This window comes from Oreochromis aureus, linkage group 17, assembly GCF_013358895.1.
Source record: "Oreochromis aureus strain Israel breed Guangdong linkage group 17, ZZ_aureus, whole genome shotgun sequence".
Lineage (NCBI taxonomy): Eukaryota > Metazoa > Chordata > Actinopteri > Cichliformes > Cichlidae > Oreochromis > Oreochromis aureus.
In genome coordinates this window covers 33,551,861-33,571,214 of record NC_052958.1, presented here as the reverse complement: position 1 = coordinate 33,571,214, position 19,354 = coordinate 33,551,861, and the positions used below count along the sequence as shown (strand labels likewise).

The 19,354-nt window shown below is 39.6% G+C and overlaps 1 protein-coding gene across 1 annotated transcript; it reads right to left on the bottom strand.

The window, feature by feature from the left end:
• Window positions 1–14,431, bottom strand: c17h1orf210 (chromosome 17 C1orf210 homolog). The gene is made up of 5 exons (XM_031760264.2): window positions 14,209–14,431; window positions 9,057–9,132; window positions 2,982–3,517; window positions 2,588–2,773; window positions 1–1,604 (listed from the first exon to the last, which is right to left on the bottom strand). The coding sequence occupies exons 3-5, from the start codon at window positions 3,028–3,030 to the stop codon at window positions 1,402–1,404; spliced, it is 438 nt and encodes a 145-aa protein (XP_031616124.1). The 5' UTR covers window positions 3,031–3,517; window positions 9,057–9,132; window positions 14,209–14,431; the 3' UTR covers window positions 1–1,401.
• Window positions 14,432–19,354: the final 4,923 nt, after the last annotated feature.

The window sequence follows — 19,354 nt, the reverse complement described above, 5'->3', positions numbered from 1 at the left end:
TTTCAGTTACAGGTAGATATTTATTGAGGTCTAACTGAATTTGTGTACAAATCAGTCACTGAATTTGTGTACAAATCTCAGTGTAGTTTCTTAAAAAACAGGATTCAAAAGGTTGAAAAGTAACTGCAAGTAGCCTACTGCTTATGCTATATGTGAGCTGCAGTACAATTTAATTAAAAAAATGTACTGTTGCAGAAAAAACAATAATAATAATAATGTACCGTAACAGCACAAATGAATGATATGACTCTTCTTGTAATGTTCTTGTAAGGCAACATCCAAAACCATACAATTATTACAATGAAAGTCAGGAAAAAAAAAACATTTTAAAAGAAAACGGTGCAAGTGTTATACAGTGCATGGTACTTAAAGTACGCTCACTGAGCAAAGCAATGTATGCTCTTGTTGTCAGTCTTACTTAACTATGGCTATGCATCAGTATACGATTAATTGCCAAAATCAGTGCTATCAAATCAAATCAAGTAATCAGTTAATCAGCTAAAGAAAAACTGCCTTGGCTATGTTTCCCAAACCAAATGCAGCTTTGCATGAGAGGCTTGAGAGGAAGCTGTACATCTATACTGTGTTACACTAAGGCCTCACAAATTAGGCAGCTTGTCACTGATCAGTCACTGATTCAGCTATGACCTGAGGCCATTTGAGTAAAGGGGGAATAGACCTCAGAGAAATAAATGGAGTTCTGGAATGGGGAAAAAAATCTTTGAAATGATGCTGAGGTAACTGAGAATTTTAAAAGGACAAGTGATCAAGAAAATCGTACCAAGCTGATATCAGAGACTGGTGAACAATTATGAAAACCGCTAACTATCCCTGCTAACAGGGATAATAGTAGCTTTTGAACCTGAAGGCGTACTTCCTATTTTTCTTTTTTCTTTTTTTTTTAACAGGGTATACTTCCTTTTTTTAAAAAAAAAACAAAAACAAAAACAAAGGTGTAATTCCTTTTTTAAAAAGGTGTACCTAAGTTGTTTTTTTGTTTTTTTAAGGTATACTTACATTTTGTTTGGGTTTGGGTTTTTTAAACAAAATTTACTATTTTTTTATGGGAGATATTTTTGTTCAAGTACATTTTCAAAAATCCATGATTTGTGTTTTTAACGTGAGGCTATTCCCATAAGAACATGTTGAAATGTTCTCCCACACTGAGAACTACTGCCATGATAATGCGCATGACATCAGGATATTCCTTTCCAAACTTTCCAGAAATAATGGAATTTTTTTTTTTAATCTTTATGCACGCAATCAGTTGTTAACCAAGGATCAGTTTTTGAGATAGAAACGATGAAAACCATTGGAAAAGGATCAGATGGAGTGAAACGAATAGCTCAATTCTGGCCCAAATACCTGAACAGTGGTTCAGAAGGTGTGGAGACATCCCTTCTAACCAATGCTAAACTCGCTGTCATAAATCTCTTCCTCCGTGTCCTCTTCTATGTTCTCGGCCGCTCTCTCGGCCCTCTGTCTCTCACTTGTCGGGATATAGTTGTCCTCAATGAAGCCGTCGTCATCCTCCTCGCTCACTGGAGGCATACAGTGAGGGTGCATTCCATGTGCTCCGTGCATGGTAAACCCCACTTCCAGGCCTGAAAACGATGAGAAAAGAAGAAGAGAGCAAATAAAAAAACCCACAGCCAACAATCATTAGAAGCCAAGTCCAGTAAGTCATTCTGTCCAACCATGTTATCAGCATTTGCAAATATAAAAAGACTCGCCTAGTAAGTCAACAGAGCACAGACAGCTTTGGATTTGAGGGCTCAATTTCTAGGAGCTCTTAATTGCTGTATTAGCTCATAACCGGAAAGTGCATCTTAAAGACACACAGTTCTTCTAAACAGCTCTCTAGCAGCCTAATAAAAGATTTTCAAAACATAATTGTGCAGTCTCGTTTTGCTTCAACTGTAAGTGTGCATTTCTCATTTTTGGAAACATTATGCAAGCCATTTGCCCGGACATGGCATCCGAAGTACAAAAATTAATTGTTGCTGTGTTGTTATGTGATCATTGGCTTAGATGATATTTTCATTTCCACGTGGAGGCAGTTGAATGCACTGTGAACACAGCACTGGACACTGATCTCCAGTAGTGTTTTTGTCTTTTTAAACTCAGATATTTAATCATTGTTGTGCTGCGTTTTGGTCTTCATCAGCTTCTAAGGACTGCTTCTGTTTTTATCTGCTTTTAATTTCTGACCATCTACGGGGGCAGGTTGTTTATTTTGTCCACAAGCAGCAGGGCCGGAAAACAAAGACAATGAGCTGGAAACCACTGTAGCGCTAACAGTAACTGCAGAGGTAGCTTATAATTCCTGTCATTCATCATACACATAATCTTTTGGTCTATTGTTGATTTGAAAAGAATGCTTTAAGCTGTGACAAAGCACACTATGAGCACAAGTAAACTTTTTTCATATTGCTTATTTTTTTGTGTAATGCTTTCTTATGCAAGCTGTTGCATGAATCTATAGATGTTAAATGTACTCTGGGCATTGGCTCTGCTTTCAGTTTTGAATGTACAAACAAATGCCAGCATGCAGTAATCTCTAAAATTGAATTCATAAAAAGCAAACCTGATGGGTCACAGTGGCTAATAGAATCACTCTCCGTCAGACGTGTGTGTCTGTAGCGCGCCAGGAAGCGCCGAAACACCTGATATTTAGCCGTAATGGCAATAATAACAGTGACCAAGATGGCTGCGATGAGGATGGCCACGAAGAACTCCCAGCTGTGACCAGTCTGTTTGGCTGTCAAAGTGTCTGTTAGAGAAGAGAAGGAGTCGATTCCAGTTAATTAATGTTGTGGTTTTGAGGTGGCACAACTGTGGAAAGAACCCAGATACCCACACTAAGCTTCAGCTATGGGAAACTGTGTATTTACCGTCTTCTGCCATTAGAGGAGATACAGAGACAAATTTCCTGCTGATAAACGTTCTATCTGACATTACTAAAACAACTGAACTCTTACCATTTTTTGCTGCTGTTGTTAAAGCTGTGCCATTTAGTGATGGTTCCATTTAGCTTTGCCTCTTATTTGTGCAGTCTCTTCTAGAAAGAGACCTCCACTTTGTAGTTCAGTTTGCTTCTTGATGAATGAGGCTTTTCTCTTGCTCTGCGGTACCATTAACTCAAGCGTGAAACCATGGACTGCAGGCGTGTCAAACACATATGTCACTCTCTTTCTACAAGATCCAGCAGACCCTTGAACTCCTTTTAATTGAAGCTGGCCCTTTTCAGTGGTTCGTGTTATATTGCCTTCATCTAATTAAAGCCACTGTGGGATTCAGAAGTGCTGTTGTAGGGCTGGCATCTCCCCAGATGAGGGAGTTAGTTGTCTGTTGACTAGTGAGGAGTTTAACTTTCAGAGCGCCGCTTGGCGGCAAGGTTGAGTGACTGGGGGGGAGGCCTCAGTTCAGTACCAGGTGAATGGTGCTGGTATCGTAAGCGGTTTATGCATGCAATGAAATATGAGCCACAGACCTCTTGCTGTAGTTACATATGGATCTGGAGAAAGTAGAAAAGAGAAGAAAAGAAAAGAAGCATGAATATTTTTATTTTACACACTTTCCTACAAAGGCATCTTATAAAACTGGGGGAAAAAAGCTCCTCAGTTATGTAGATTACCAGTAAATGATACCCATGTGCATTGGTGCTTTGAAATCTTTGTGGCATTAAATGCATATTTCATAACTAAGCCACACAAAACGAAAATGAACAATCAAACAGCTTAAATATTTCACTAAGTATCTATGAAGAGTGAGTGTTTCATCATAAAAGGAAGCTCTTTTAAATGATCTTTTAAATACTGAAATTATCACTCAGCACGAGCTGTCAGGAAATCAGGAGGATATCATGCACAACAGGAAAAGTGTGTCACAAACAGGAAGTCCCACATACTGTAGAACCCTTCCTTTATGCTACACAAAACACTGGCAAAATGAGTAATCTGTGAGCGTGTGTGTGAAGGAATCTTAACTTTGCATGTTTAACAGCTTCCTACAAAACTTCAGACTTAATGGGCAAGAAGATCTTACATTTGTTGTTTATTATAGAAAAATTAAAATGGAATTTCATGGAAAATCAGTGCTGAGAGGAAATTCCATCTAATTTGAGCCACATGGGAAAAGCGCAGCATCTTGGGACATCACTTCCATTTGTGTTGTGTAGCAAAAAGAAATGGGGAACAGCCTGTCTAGTTTGGCTGAAAGACAGAACTCTCTACTGATGACTGCAAAGATCACAATTTTTAAAAGTGATAAAACAAATCTTGCTTTTATGAAATGAAACAAACACATTATTAATGCATGTGTGATCCTCCCTGACAGAGCCAGAATCTGCATTTCCACCCACTTTTTTTCCTCCCCAAATTAGGGTAACCAGCTGTCAAATGTATCATCATATTTCCAGAACAGGCAAATACATTGGATTATAAACCCCCGTGTTCTGCTTACATTCAGGAATGCATGCCACGCTTGTTCCACTTGTATTTTGTTGACAGGAGCATATCAGCGATGTTCTTAATGCAAATACAAACCTGTCATCCACAAGAGAACCTTTATGCACAGCTATTTGCAAAGTAGACTCATATTTGCATGCACAGTACTACGGGCTGACCCCCTGTATTTACACTGGAGTTGCAAAAATGCAGTCAAACAAGTTTTGCTCTTGTCCATGATGTCCATTCTTAACTGTTTTTTACTAGGACCTACAGTATATTTTTATGTTTCTGATCTAGATTTTAGATCATAAGATGTTTGGGGTTTGTTTGTTTTTTACTAAAAACCTTTATATTGACTGTAGATAGATTTATAGCTCACTATAAATATAGAAATGTGTCTTAGTTAAATAAAAGAAGCAACATTGCATTGACACTTTACATCACAAGGCGATTGCCTGTTGGAAGGCAGTCTTGTTTCCAGATAATCACTGTGTCTCAGATGGACTACAGTTACTCTCATACAGATTAGAAAAGGTTTGCAAGTATTGCCACCTAATTTATAATTGCAGGGAAATTGTCATAACATTCCAGTTGATCTGGGTTGGTTTGTACTGATGAGCACAATATGTCTGCGATGCATCTGTCTGCACAGCCTGTTCTCACTCCCGACGCGTAGTATACCGACGATTTGTCATGTCCGGAGACGTTCCATGGGATCGGTAAAGGTTCCTATGCTACGTGCCAGATTGTGCATGAAATAGAATAGAATGACGCTCCTGCGGTAACACACGTTCCAGCTGTGTATTTCAGCCCTAACCATAACCTTATCCCTAACCTTAACCGCCACCTTAATCATGTTAGATAGTGTTTTCCAAAGCGATTTAAGTAAAATAAACGTACATGTGTAGATTCATTCCAAATGGTTCTCATGTTTCCTAATTTTTCCGAACTCGTAATATAGAGACGTGTTGGGTGGCCGAAAGCGTAATATACCGACGATTTGTCACCTAGAGTAAAATGTTACCCTTTGGGAGTGAGAACGTGTTTTTCTGCAATAGATGCATCGTAACCGCTTGCCAACCTCTTGTATTCTGGTTGTATTCCTATATAAAAACATGGTTGATAAGCACCTATGCTATTTTGCAGTTAAATCGTTGTCTTGCAGGGGCTACCTCGCTTTTTGTGGGCAAGTTCATGTGAATGTGAATTTCTATATTTTTATACAACAACAGATTTGTTATTTTTATCATATTAATCACCATGTTATCACAAACATACATAATTGCCAAAAGCTGATAGCAGGCTGACTCTGTCTTATTGCCATTTTATTGCCCTTATTTGCAGTTCAATTCTGTTGTATTTATACAGCCCGAAATCACAACAACAGTTGCTTCAAGGCACTTTATATAGTCAGGTATACAATAATACAAAGAAAACCCCAAGAATCACATGGCAAGCCTATGAGCCAGCACTTGTCTTTGCCTTTGGTTACTGCAACAAGTTTGCAAGTTTAGTGCACCACACATTTACAGCAATAGATGCATGCCACAGATGAACCACTGTTTCCACTAGTGTGACTGTAGAAAAAGCAGTTAAGTGGCAGTAAAAAAAAAAGAACATGTAAACTGTAACTGTTATAACATCTAAATTAATTTTTGCAAACCAAACTGACGCATCTTGGCTTGGTTTGCAAATTGGCTGGACTGATTTGTAGTCAGCAGCGATGGGAAGTGCTGGAGTAGTCATGAATATTGCAGGCTGCTTTTATTCAGAAGGCTGACCCACTGAAATTAGGCCTTAGTGACTGGGTGACGTGCTCCGCCACAGTTCACAGGAAGAGCGCAGAACATTGGTTCCCACAATGCGACAGTTATGACTTTGGTTTTTATGACTTTGTTCCTGTACCAGCTTCATAACAAAAGTTTAAACTAACTGTGGTTTATAAAGATATAAAACAAATTTACAATGTCTTTCTTTCCCCCAAAATAGTGGTGGTTGCTTTAAAGGGCGTGCTTAAGATTTCTGTGTTTCTTGCTCGCTTTCTTGGCTCTGAGGTGATTTTTCACAGCAAGAGAGCTCCGGCTCCTTAGCTGTGGCCATTAGGCGACTTCCCCTTCATCTTCTTAGGCTATTCTCTTCAGCAGTGTTGGCTGTAAACACACCGACAGAGCTGCCTTTATCTCTTCCCGTTCTGTCCTCACACAGGCGTAGCACAGCAAAACATACACATCAACCCGGAGCCAAGAATATGTGTGTCAGAATGTGACTGTGCACTGCCGCTGTATATTTGTTTATGCTTGTATGCAAAGTTGCATCTGTGAAAAAGCTGCATTTGCGCCTGTGTTTGAATATCACTCTCAAACGCAAGGAGCCAGTTTTTCGCAGCCTTACTTTGTTTCGCCTCTCCAAATTGTGAGTCCAGCGTCAGTTTGTAGACGCTAATGATGGCCAGAGGGCATGAAATGCTTTCTCTGTCATCAAACTGAATTAAACATCAAAATTATGTTCCGCTCACAGAGTGTGACGAGGCTCCTTTGAAAAGGCTAACTGTAAGCAGTTTGATGTTTTCAAATCTGATTACGCAACAGGAGGTGACACCAAATTATATGGTAAACTTCTTTCAACTCATGTAACAGCGAGCCAGAATCAGACATGAAAAACAGGCTTTTTGATAAGCACTTATCACAAAAAAGGATTTACTTTTTCAGCTCACGCTTTACGCTCTCTGCCTGGCTGAAATAATCACAGATATTTATATTCAAACCACAAGCCGTCCTCTGGGTGACCCTCACCCCAACAATCCACAGTGCAGCGTGCAGGCCTCCCTCTTTGCCTCTTATCCCACAGCCAAGTTTTGTATTTTTGTCTTCCTTTGTAAATGTGTGGAGGAGTCAGGCCGTGCTATTGTTTGTCTGTGATAATAGGCACAAGATCTAATTGAGCAGCGGGTTTAAAAACAGCTGGCAGAGACATTGTTTATGAGCCTGATTATTTAACTCACATACTGGAAGTATGAAAGCTACGCCCTGAAAAATGATTAGTGTATTGTGCTGGCGTTGTCTAACTATACCCAAGATCATAATAGCTTAAATGAACTCGCAAATGACATGTTTGGTTTTTGTCTTTTGGTCCTGGAATAATGGCAGTGTCAACATAGAAGCCTCAGCCACACAAAGAATAAAACCCAAGCTTAGGGATGGCTAATTAAAAAGATAATAATCAACCTGCAGCGAGAGCAAAAACTACGTTATTTGATATTTTAAAATGACTTTTAACACCTTCTTAATTAAACTCCACACATTTAAAGTGGGAAATTAGAGACACATGCTGTTTAAAGGAGAGTGAGCTGTTAATGGTGTTCTTTTGTTTGGGGTAAAAACAGCAGGTGGAAAACATGTCAGTCAGTATTCAGCAAGTGTCATTCGGAGACTATATAAGTAAAAGAGTTCATAAATTGTGTGCCATTTTGCCGTGACTTCATAAGAAATGAGGTAAAGGTTTGAGTAGCTTTAAGACGAGTAGCAACTACAGAGTGGGCGAAAGGGTTTAAAGGTTGTAGTGTTCGACTGTTCTCTTAAAGGCTGTAATTTTATCCAAACAAATCACTGAGATAAAACATGTACCTGCTCCAAAATCTGTACATTCACCTTTGGTTAAAGGTCGGCATCAAACTCTTTAGGATCTTTGAGTTTTTATTATATCGGTTCAAATGTTTTTGCTGTTGTTGGGGTTGTTTTCTTGAGATATGAACTCTTTTAACTGCTGTCGTATGTACTACATTAAAGTCTTTTTATTTTTTTCATTTACATTGACAGCTGGGTGAAAGCCACTAGCTAAACCTTAGCTAAAACTAAAGCTAATCCTTGATGAACCCTCACCTGACTTGGCTACAATGTCTGCTGTCTCTCTTTGGCAGAGAGCTCGGTGCTGACAAGTCCTACAGCTCACAGTTTACCAAGCCTGTGGTGTTTTATTCGGAGCCTGGGCTCCAATACAAACAGTATTGTAGGAACTACACACAGCAGAGATACTGCTTATTGCTTTTGTACATTTTGAAGGTGCTGCAGATGCACTCATTTTCTATGGTACAATATACTTTGAAATAATAAAGCACAGCAGTGAGCACACAGTTCTGAACCACTGTGTGCTCAGTTTGTAGGGCAGTGCAGGTCATAGAAATGTAAACACACTTTGATAGTGTGTTTTTTCTGTCTTGAGAAAGAATGGCCTTCAGCTGCTGCAGCACTAAATGACTCCACTGCAGGAAAAAAAATATGTTACTGATTTCCACTGTTAATGAAAACCATATTATTTTTTGATATACTTTGGATTTTTTCTGGCAATGCGTGCCTGAAACTGTCCTCCTTTTTCAGTCGAAACCAGTCAAGTTGTAAATAAAAGTATGTTACACTTCATGGTTTTGGAACAGCTAAATACTGCTTTTTTTTTTCTTTTTTTTTTTTAAAATTTCTCCCATTGTGATATTGTTGCACAATATTCAGATATAATTCCTTGTCTCAGTTCAAAACCAAACCAAAACACATATCCCAGTGTGTGGAAGACACTGGCAACCTCTCTCTTCTAGCTGTTGATTTAAAGCCTTACCTGGTCACCTGTCAGAGTAGATCTCCGTGGCTCGCACATTTCACATCGACCTTAGCCACATTTTCTGCTGCCTTCCCTATGAAATGGAGAAATGTTATGCAAAGGTTGAGCGAGGTGTGCTCAGCAGCTGCTTCTGAGAACATCCAGTTAATAGGTAACTTTGTAACTAAGGTACGCTCTCTCTCACTTCCGCCTCCTGCCTCTTTTCTGGCCAATGGCACGGCAGACCTGGATGGAGCCAATGTTGTCGTTTTTACACTGCCAAACCAGGAAGAGGTAGAATGTGACTTTATATGTAAATACCCACATACAGGTGCAACTATATGATCTAGTCTAACCTGTTTGTTTTTTTTTCTCAAACACTGGTATCCTGTTGCTGTGGATACAGTTCAACCAGTATTCATATGATCTTGTTTGTTACGTGCTTTGTGCGTGCCCTCTTCTTGTGTATCGTAACTGTAGTTTAATGCCACCCCTTACTATTTAAAATGCAAACTATTGTCCAAGACCTCCTGAGATCAGAAAGGAAATCAGACAAGATAGATTTTTTTGGGTTGACAAGGAGTCATGTTTATGTAAGACGCCGCCCGCTGGAGAGGACAGACCTCTGAAAGGCTCTGAAAGGAAAAGCGAGGTGACCCTGAAAACAATAGGGCCACTTCCTGGCCGCTCATCAGTGCACCCTGCATCTTTACATCTCCCTTCCTTACTCTTCCTCTTTCCCTCCCTCCCTCCATATGTTCCAGGACGCTTCAGCTGGATATCTTGGAGCTGATGACATATATGTAGATAGGTTGGGACAATGAAATGATTGTGTGTGTGTCCACCACCGCGTCTAGGGGCTGTTTGATGTCACTTTCAGCCGTGCCTTGCGTAAATAGCGTTCTGTGTTTTAGTATATTCTGCAAAGACCTAACCTGTGACTACACTTGTGCATTGTGGGAAAATCAGTGAAGTGCAGTAGCAGCAAAGAGTTAAACTGTGAAAAGGGTGTCTTCCTGTACATGCTGAGTAGACACAATATTTAATGTCACATCTGACATTTCCTCTTGTTTCAACCCTGCTTCGTTCTTTTCTGTTAAATACATTAGTATACTAACCAGCTAACCACTTACTTTATCTGCTGTTTGATGCTGTAGTACACAGTACATTGCATTTTTTTTCCTTTAACACTACTTTCTGGACAGTTTGAAACACCAATGATAAGAACTACAGGAAGGACCTGAATGAGCAGAGAATACATAAGACCATAGAAATGAGCTGAAAGATGTTTAAAGATGCTGTAGGACTGAGACAAACTGCTTCAACAGACTCTGGGAATGAATGACGTTGTTGTTCAGTGTGAGTGACCTCACCCTGAATCGTGACTTTTAACATTGTTCATCATGGTGACTCTTTTTTTTGCGTGACGTGCTGTAAAACGTCTACTGCATTTAGCATCTACTGGATTTATCAGTAAGTTTGGCAAGCATGTATTTTTCTTTAAATCGCTGTCTTCTGGTCAGAGTTCTATTTGAATTAAGTAAAATGTAAACAGAAAAAAATCAGATAGTAAAATGAAAGGGATTTTTTTTTTCCAGAAACCTTTCCATTTCCATGTGGTTTTGAATTTTATTTTCATTGTCATTCAGAGTTTAGCGCTGAACCAGTCATCCAAGTCCAAGGAGCGACTGCTTCTTCAAAGCATCTACTTTAATCAAGCCCTTGCTTAATTCTACCCTGCCTTTAACATTTGTTAAAATAAACATATTAAAGCAGCTTTAAATGTTAGCGTTAGTGGAAGTACTACACTTTTTCGCTATTGAGATCATTTGTTGTAAAGAAATATGCCATCAACAATGTAATTTGCAGGACAATTTTTCTCAAAGCATGCAAAACTTTATGTGAATAATGAATTTACTCATTATACATTACTCAGTTCTCCTCTCCTTGTTGTAGTTATGTCTGTCAGAACTTCATTTATGTTATGTCACAACAAATTTAAAACTCATAAAACGTTCACAGCAACATATTTACATATGCAGAAGAAAATCAGTTTGTTCAGAAAGGATCCAGATTTTTCATGATAAGCTACAAACGTTTTGCTGCTAATGCTGTGAGTCCATCTACAATGTAAACAAGGTTAAGGTCATCGGTGGCAGGTCTGGAACTGTTCTTAGACTCTGGATAAGACTGTAGAAGGAGGCCAGGGGCTTTCCCCACTTATGCTGGCATGGGATGTTTATTCTTTGTCCTCTAAGTGAAGTGTTGGGGTCTGAGGTCATGGCCCTTTCTGTAGGGAAGATGGGAAAGCCTTGGTAGGTCCTTAAAGAGGAGGGAAATAACAACACGTGCCGAATTGTACATAACAATGGATAGTTGGACATGAGGAGGAAGACATATGTGAGAAACGAGCACGCCACTGGCCATTTAGTGTGCAGAAGAGACAGTCGCACGAAAAAGCATCTAAGTTTTGTCTAGTGGGATTGTCTACTCCAATCTAATCTTCTATAAGTCTAATTTTTTTGAAGGTCATGCATACATCTGTATACATTTGTGGGTTTGCATACGTAAGTGTGCTCCACCTAGAAATATGATCATCTGCACAAGGCCATCTATGCATGTGTTATAAATCTGTACATTTTTTAATTAAACTGTTCTTTTCTTTTTTTTAATTTGCAATTTTGGGTTGTCCTTTATTAGAATGAGTGCATATAATCGCTGAATTAATATAACAGTAATTCAGGTGTCTTCTAATGAGTTTCTGCAAAAATAGATCCTTTTGTCCTTCTTTCCTTCATATCCTTCACTCTTCTGTAATGACCCGGTTACAGCACAGAGGTTGTGCAAGTTTCATCCAGTTTAATCTAATATAAGAGTTTCCTGACTAGCTCTTCTCGTTTGTGTGACATTACATGCCTCGCTGGCACTAGCATACAAAATCAAGAGTGTGTTTGACTTGATCTCCTTTCATATCTTGCAGGTACCGTACTGTATACACCGTTAGAGAAGAAATGGATACTCTCAGTATCACTGTCCCAGCCTCTCTCTTTCATCGTGCTGCAGGGTATTTATTTTCTGTTCTTTTACTCTTCAAGGTGAATGAATACTACTTATCAAATGACCTACTGCATGTAAAAACATAAAGCTGAACACCTGCCAACTTTTAATACATTGAGGTCCACGTTTAATGACTTGAGTGCTTCCTCTTTGAGGAAAGTGACTTATCCAAATGCTGTGTTAATCAGTAGGTGCTATCACTTTTCTGTTTGTTTTGGATGTTATGGTTGTGTGAATGTGCAACAGACTTAAACAGCACCCTGACTGATAAACGCACTGCTTAAAAATGGCCCCAGTAGCACAGAAACACACCCTATGTGGAAGTGAAAATATCAGCTGTGTTATAACTCTGTAATGTAGACCTGCTAGTGTTGCAAAATGCATGTAAAAGTCAACACATTTTTTTAATAAGCTCCAACTGCGTTTTTCTAATCCCTCTGTGAAAGCTATGAGAATATTTATGTGAAAAGTGAGAGTGTGGCAGGATTCAGTTATGGCTCAGCAAGAAATCTGACTTTTAATTATAAAATGAAAGACTCCTTTTTCAGGTTTGCCATGCAGAAAAGCACCCACTTTGCTGGTATCCACTTTATTTAGGGTGCCCACCTCTTACGTTTATACAAATATTAAGGTTTGCTATTGGTTACATTTAAAATAATGTTACATGGAAAGCATAAAAAATTCCATTTAGTTCAGTTTTATTTATATTATACAATGCACAACAACACTCAGACACTCATTTTGGGTCATGCTGAATAAAAAATTGAGTCTGCTTTGAAAATCTTGGTCGTCCTATATTTCAAGATCTGTGTTATGAAACCGCACACTCATTGGCTAACAAACTGTCAGTCAGTAGCCAATGTGAATGCATCCACTCTATTCTCTGTCCCTCTGTTTTTTCACTGCCATTTTGGTGACAGGGGAAATGGTCATCTCAACACTTCAAAACAGCTGTTTACAAACCAAGCTACATCTAGAACCATTTTTCTCTAGCAACTAGAGGTTTTCAATGAGCTTTAAATTTTAGGTTACAAGCCCTACAATATTAAACAAACAAAAAAATAAGAAAAAAATACACCAATCAGATGACCTGCTAAAAGCAAGCAAGCACTTCCTGAGAAAGGGAAGGAAAAACTCCCTTTCAACAGGAAGGAACCTTTGCCGGTACAAGGCCAGGGGAGGGGAAACCATATTCCACAAGTGGTTAGGGGTGAGCAGAGAAAAACAGGACTAACGACATGCTGTGGAAGAGAGCCACTATGGTTAAACAAATAATTAAATGCAAAGTGATGTATAAACGGATAGAGTTTAAAAGAGGTGAGTGAAGAGGAACCACTTGTTGCATCACGCGAAGCCCCCAGGAGCCTAGGACGATTGCCGCCTAACTAAGGGAGGGTTCAAAGTCACCTAAGCCAGAGCGTACTATAAGCTTTGTCCAATAGGGAGGTTTAAAACCTGATCATAAAAGCTCTCGTGTTGGTTCCACAGGAGAGGGACCTTAAAGTTGAAGGCTCTGCATTCTACTTTTAAATATCCTAGGAACTGCAATTAAGCCTGCAGTCTGAGAGCAAAGTGCTGTATTGTAATATAAGAGCTTTCGAGTGTGATTGGACCTGATTTTTTAAGCTCTTGTATGTAAGGAGAAGGATTTTAAATTTGATTCTGGGTGTAACAAGAAACGAAGAGAATGAAGAGAAGAGAAGAAGAGAAGATAATATGGAAGTAATAGTTTCTGTCTTTCTAGTCCCTGTCAGTACTCTCACCACAGCTTGAGCCTGAAAATAATAAATGCATGAACTGTTTTTTCAGCATCACTCTGACATCGGATGTTTGTAATTTTCGAGATGTTGTACAAGTGAAAGAAAGCTGTCCTACATATTTCTTTAATTAAGCCTGTGTTTCTGAGCTAAAAAGAACTAAGACATGGAAAAAGCCATGCCTAGAAATAAATTTAAAACTGTTTTTTAATTTTTAAAACTGAATATCCTATGCCTCGCTCTCCTCTTCCATCTTAAATATACAGTCTTTTGGTAAGAACATTGCAGTGTAGCATGGCAGACTTTGTGGATGGGGACCTGCTCCCTCAGTAGATATGAATTACTCCAAATCTTACCTGATCAACCTTGACTTCAAACAGCATCGCCAAACCAGTGAAAAATTGTCTTTAAAAAATGGCTTTGCATAGCAAAGTGTTGCATTTCTTCGAGGTTCCTGGTACTTTAAAAATAGTCAGTTTCCTATAATAACAACACTGTGTTCACTTTTGCATGTAATAAAACTTAATCCAAGACTTATCACTAACTTCCTCAGTAATTGCGGGGGCATGCATGCTTTGGCACAAGCAGCCATCCAGCTCTTACTTGCTGTGTCCCTCCTTCTCACCAGAGGCTGGGAACAAGAAACTATGGCCCCCAGAGCTGTGTGGCTGAGTGTGCATTTGTGTATGTGTGTTTGTCGAACAAGCTATCAAACAGGAGCCGAGACCCGCCACCTCCACCCCCGCCATCACCTCCACAGTCCTTTTCCTGCCTGTAGGGTGATTCCTGCCCCTGCGCTCCCTCCACTTCCTTCACACACATATCAGCCTCCAGCAGCAGTACCTCTTCCTGAATCTGGCTCAAGTTCTCTGGATACCGTGGACAAGCAACAACAGCTCATCCATCTCTCTCTCTCTGTGTTTCCATGTCTCCATGCACTCTCCTGCGTTCCCTCTCACTTGCTTTCTCTGCTTGAATTCTCACTTAAAAGGAACGAGGAACTGAGAATATTTTAACACATCATCTTTCATCATGTTTCCCCAGGTGACACATAGTTGACTTCCGGGGCCTCTACGAATATATTCTCAACATACATATGCATAAAATCTTACCATCCAGCTTAGGACTCTCAGTGTTATTTAACATCCTCAAAACTGCCTATAATATTCCAGAGACACGTTGGCTGTACTCAGTACCACTCCCTTTCCACAATTTCCTCAATGCCCATGTTCCAGTGGGACAGATAGTCTATTTCTGTAATTAGGATTTGCAGCCCTAACTTGTATGATGATACTGATGAAAAACAAGCTCAATATATAGTGATCAAACATGGCTAGCCAACTAATAAATCACAGAAAAATTAAGCACAACAGCCATTCAGCCAGTGGTTTGAATTTTATCACGTTCATACAAAGAATGTGGATTTCAAACAAACCCAATAATATGACTAAAAGGTGATTTCAGTGCTGTAACCTGAACTGGAACCAAAACTGTGACCAAACCACAGAAAGAAGGACAGGAATTTGGGATATAACAAAGGTCTTTTTCTTCTGGGAGTTGTGTTTAAACAAAAAGGTTCAGGCTCTCAGGATTATATGTGACATTTGCCTTTATAAACACCACAGTAACAGCAAAACCATTTTGTCTGTTCTGGAAAATAATCCCCCCTCCCCAACCCCCATTTTAGTTATCTGGCTGTGTCTGTTGACTGTCTGAAATCACGTTATCCTCTGTGATCCCATAGTGAACTCAGAGCTTTTTCTTTTTTCACATTATACCTGCAGGTCGACTCCATGCTGTTATGATTAGGGCTTCCTCAGTCTGATCCAGAGGCTTTCCATAACACCATTAATGAGGTGTGTGCCTGTGTGTAAAGTCCATCTACCTGTTCAGGGTCAGAAGGGGCCATAGCATCAACATCCATCAACATCCTGACAACATGGAGGGTTTGGTTGGTGTCAAAATGACAGGTCACTGTGCTCTACAGCTGGTGATGGACCCAGATCACTCTTTTCCCATTCGCAGTGCCCCGACCTCGCCCCAGCACGCAGATTGCGAGACTGGGGCTGGTGGTAGGTTGCATACCCTCGATTCTGGTCCATATTTTCTTTCCAGTGGGTCTGATGAATGAGCAGAAAAATAGTTGCAGCTTTTGTAATAGTATCGTAGTAGTACTAGTACTAGTAGCGCGGTGTTGTAGTTTTAAAAAATGTTTTATAGTGGTTTTTAAAATACTGACACACACCGTCATGTAAGTGAATAATGTATTACACCAAGATATTTTTTAACCTGAGATCATAAATGTTTCAGGTAATGTGTGACAATATATTAAGAGGCTTGTTAAAAATTATTTGGGGGATTTTCTCCAAGCACAAAGTTCAAGTTTTTGAGTTAAACTGTATCTATGAACACAGTGTGAAGTCAGCACACTGTAAATGTCACAAAATGATCGACTAGCCTGTTGAGCAACGTCAGTACTTTTAACAGGACAAATGGGTAAACTTGAGTTACTCATGCCTTTATGATGCGGAGTGCTTTGTGAAACATGTAAGGCTTACAGTATCATACTGTCATGAAAAAGGAAACTTTTCATGGGGCTCTATGCGGTCCTGTGAAAACCTAAGTGCACCTAATGATTCAATAGCTTGTACAACCAACTCTAACAGTCATCGTTTGCTGTAAGACTTTATCAGTCTCTCGTATCATTGCGGAGGAATTTTGGCTCACTTTTCTTTACAGCGTTCTTTCATTTCACTGAGGTTTGTAGAGATCCCTTTATGCACGGCTCTTTAAGGTCCTTCCACAGAATCAAGATCTGGACTTTCATTGGACCGTTGCGACACCTTGATTCTTTTGTTTTTCACCCATTCTGTTGTATGATCATTGTCCTGTTTTGACTATCAGACGATCTCAGATTTAACTCTATAACTTTTTGGCATACAGAGGAGTTCATGCTTATCATAATGACTGCAAGGTACCCAGGTCCTGGGGCTTTGTACTGAATATGCTGTGTTTGGCTTTCTTGTGGCCAGACATCTTCACTTTGGTCTCATTGGTCCAAAGGAAATTGTTCCAGAAGGCTTGTGGCTTGTTCAGATGCATCTTTGCAAACCTACACCGTGCTGCCATGTTCTTTTTAGAGAGGAGAGGCTTTGTCTTGGCAAGACTTCCAAACAAACTGTGCTTTTCCAGTCTTTTGCTGATTCTGCTGTCATCAGCTTTAACATTTAACATGCTAAATGAAGTCTGTAGAGTCTGAGATGTAGCTCTTGGGTGTTTTGCAATTTCTCTGACCTTGGGGTAAATTTCCACTCTTGAACATTTTATTGCATTGTGTTAAAACACACCTGAACACTCCAGATCAGAAAACTGCCAAATTTCTGCTTCAATAGAGGTACTCACACTTGCTGATGATCATGTAATTATGTACATTTTGATTACCTAGCTGCTACTTACCCTCTTAATTCCTATGGAAACTGTAAAGGTGGAGTCGGTTTTCAAAGAACTGTGAAAACTTTCTTTCTGACATTTCTGTACATCTTGTCCTATTCTAAAAACTCTTTTTTAAAAGTTTTTTTTTTACTCTAAGATTTAAATACCAGTTGTGGCATGTTAAGGCTCTTTCTGCCCAGACAGGTTTTATTTGGTGCAAATGGTCAAAAAACAGTCCTGCCAAAGCCACAGTTTTGTTTTTCATAAATGTGACAGTGTGAACATGACTGATTTTCTTTTTTATGATAGGATGTGATAAATATAACAAACAGCAGTGCAGTGGGCCAGAAACACTCCATCAGTGCTGATTGGAAAGTTTATATATCCCATTTCATTACACATACAACACAGTTAGCTTTACTTTGTGAGACAAGTGATAGAAATGGAAACATAGACATGAGGAAACAGCAGAGAAACAGACAAAATAAATGTAAGCATGAATAAAAATGCAGAAATTGCAACAAATCATACAGCGAGTGCTGCGAGTGCCCATCAAACATACCACAAGCCCCTCACACACACACACACACACACACACACACACACACACACACACACACACACACACACACACACACACTGCTGCATGTGTACAGAAGGGGACAAGGGACAAAAATACACATTTATACACACATTGGTCTGACAGAATAAGCCTTTAATGTCGTCTAACGTTGGCCCTAATGACATGCTACTATTACAGTGTGCCTTCACATTAATTGATATTACACAGGCTCTAGAGGACATCTATTTGAAAAAAAAGAAGAAGAAGCTGGGACTTGTAATAGCTTTTTAGAAACAAGATAATCATGGCTGGTGCATTACCAGTGATACAGTGATCTTTTATCTGCCACCTTGATTAGAAAACACACTGGTGCTCACAGTCATACCCACTTGTGTCAAAAGCATTGAGAGGTGAACATTTCTCAGAACATAGCCAGGAACAATCTGCCAGCTGTCAGTTTATATTTTCTTTCTTTGAAGGTCAAGACACTTACAAATTGGGGTAATAACATTCTGGTCACATGGTCCACAATCACACAGGAATATCTGGATGGTAATACCATCCCTGCTATCTAAAAGTTAGTCTATGTTATGGCTTGAATTAAACCGTCGAGTTAATGTCTGTATAACTCTATTACAATGATAATAAGATTGCTGGTGGAGCCTGAGGAAATGGGAGGCATAGAAAGGAAGTGTTCCTGTCATGGGCAACTTGAAACCTGAATCATGAGGCCCTAAAACCTGCCAGTAACTCACTTTGTATCTTCCTCCCAAAGGAGAAGGTAGTTTTTGTGTGCGGGTGTGTGCGCATGTGTGGTAAAACAGGGGTGAGTGTCTATACGTGGCTGCAAGTGTACGTTTAGATCAAATGTAGCACACAACTGCAGCTTAGCAACTTTTCCCATCCCATGCTCACCCCATCCACACTGACGTTGTATATTTTTGTATCTGTCATGTCATTTCCCATCATTCCATGTCTTGAGCCATCTGTTGGCAGTGTTTACCCCTTAACGTTACTTAAGTGGCAGCTTTTCTTTGTGTGAGAGTATACAGTGGAAAGCGACAGGAAAGATGGGAGGGAAAGGGAAACGACATGCGACAAAAGTCGAGATCTTATGTGCTGTGATCTGAACTTCTGTCTTCACATCTTTGCTCCAAGGAGGTGAACAAATGTCTCCAGTCACTTTTTTTAACAAAAAGATTTAACAGCTGCACCTTTCAAATGTGTTCCTGTGAACGCAATAACAGATTGAGTTTCCGTGCTTCAAGTGTTTGCACCACATGTGTCTCGCTAAAGTCACAAATGGTACCAATTTGCAGCATGTTTTGATTGTACATCAGATCTCCGGTTCAGATACCGTTTTCAGATACATGATTGCTCCTCGATGCAAGTGTTGGAGAAATAAGCAAAGCGTCATATCTGAAAAATGTATGTCAATTTGTGGCTGAGCAGTTGCAGCAACTTTCTGACCCCTGCTGAGTTAAAGTCTGTGCCAAAAAACAAAACAA

What these genes read in the sequence shown, in the direction of transcription:
- c17h1orf210 (XM_031760264.2), bottom strand. Translation starts at nt 3,030, where the DNA reads ATGGAACCATCACTAAATGGCACAGCTTTAACAACAGCAGCAAAAAAT. An exon ending in AACAACAGCAGCAAAAAATG is followed by an intron (nt 2,774 to 2,981) that starts GTAAGAGTTCAG and finishes CTTCTCTAACAG; the next exon opens with ACACTTTGACAGCCAAACAG. An exon ending in TAGCCACTGTGACCCATCAG is followed by an intron (nt 1,605 to 2,587) that starts GTTTGCTTTTTA and finishes CATCGTTTTCAG; the next exon opens with GCCTGGAAGTGGGGTTTACC.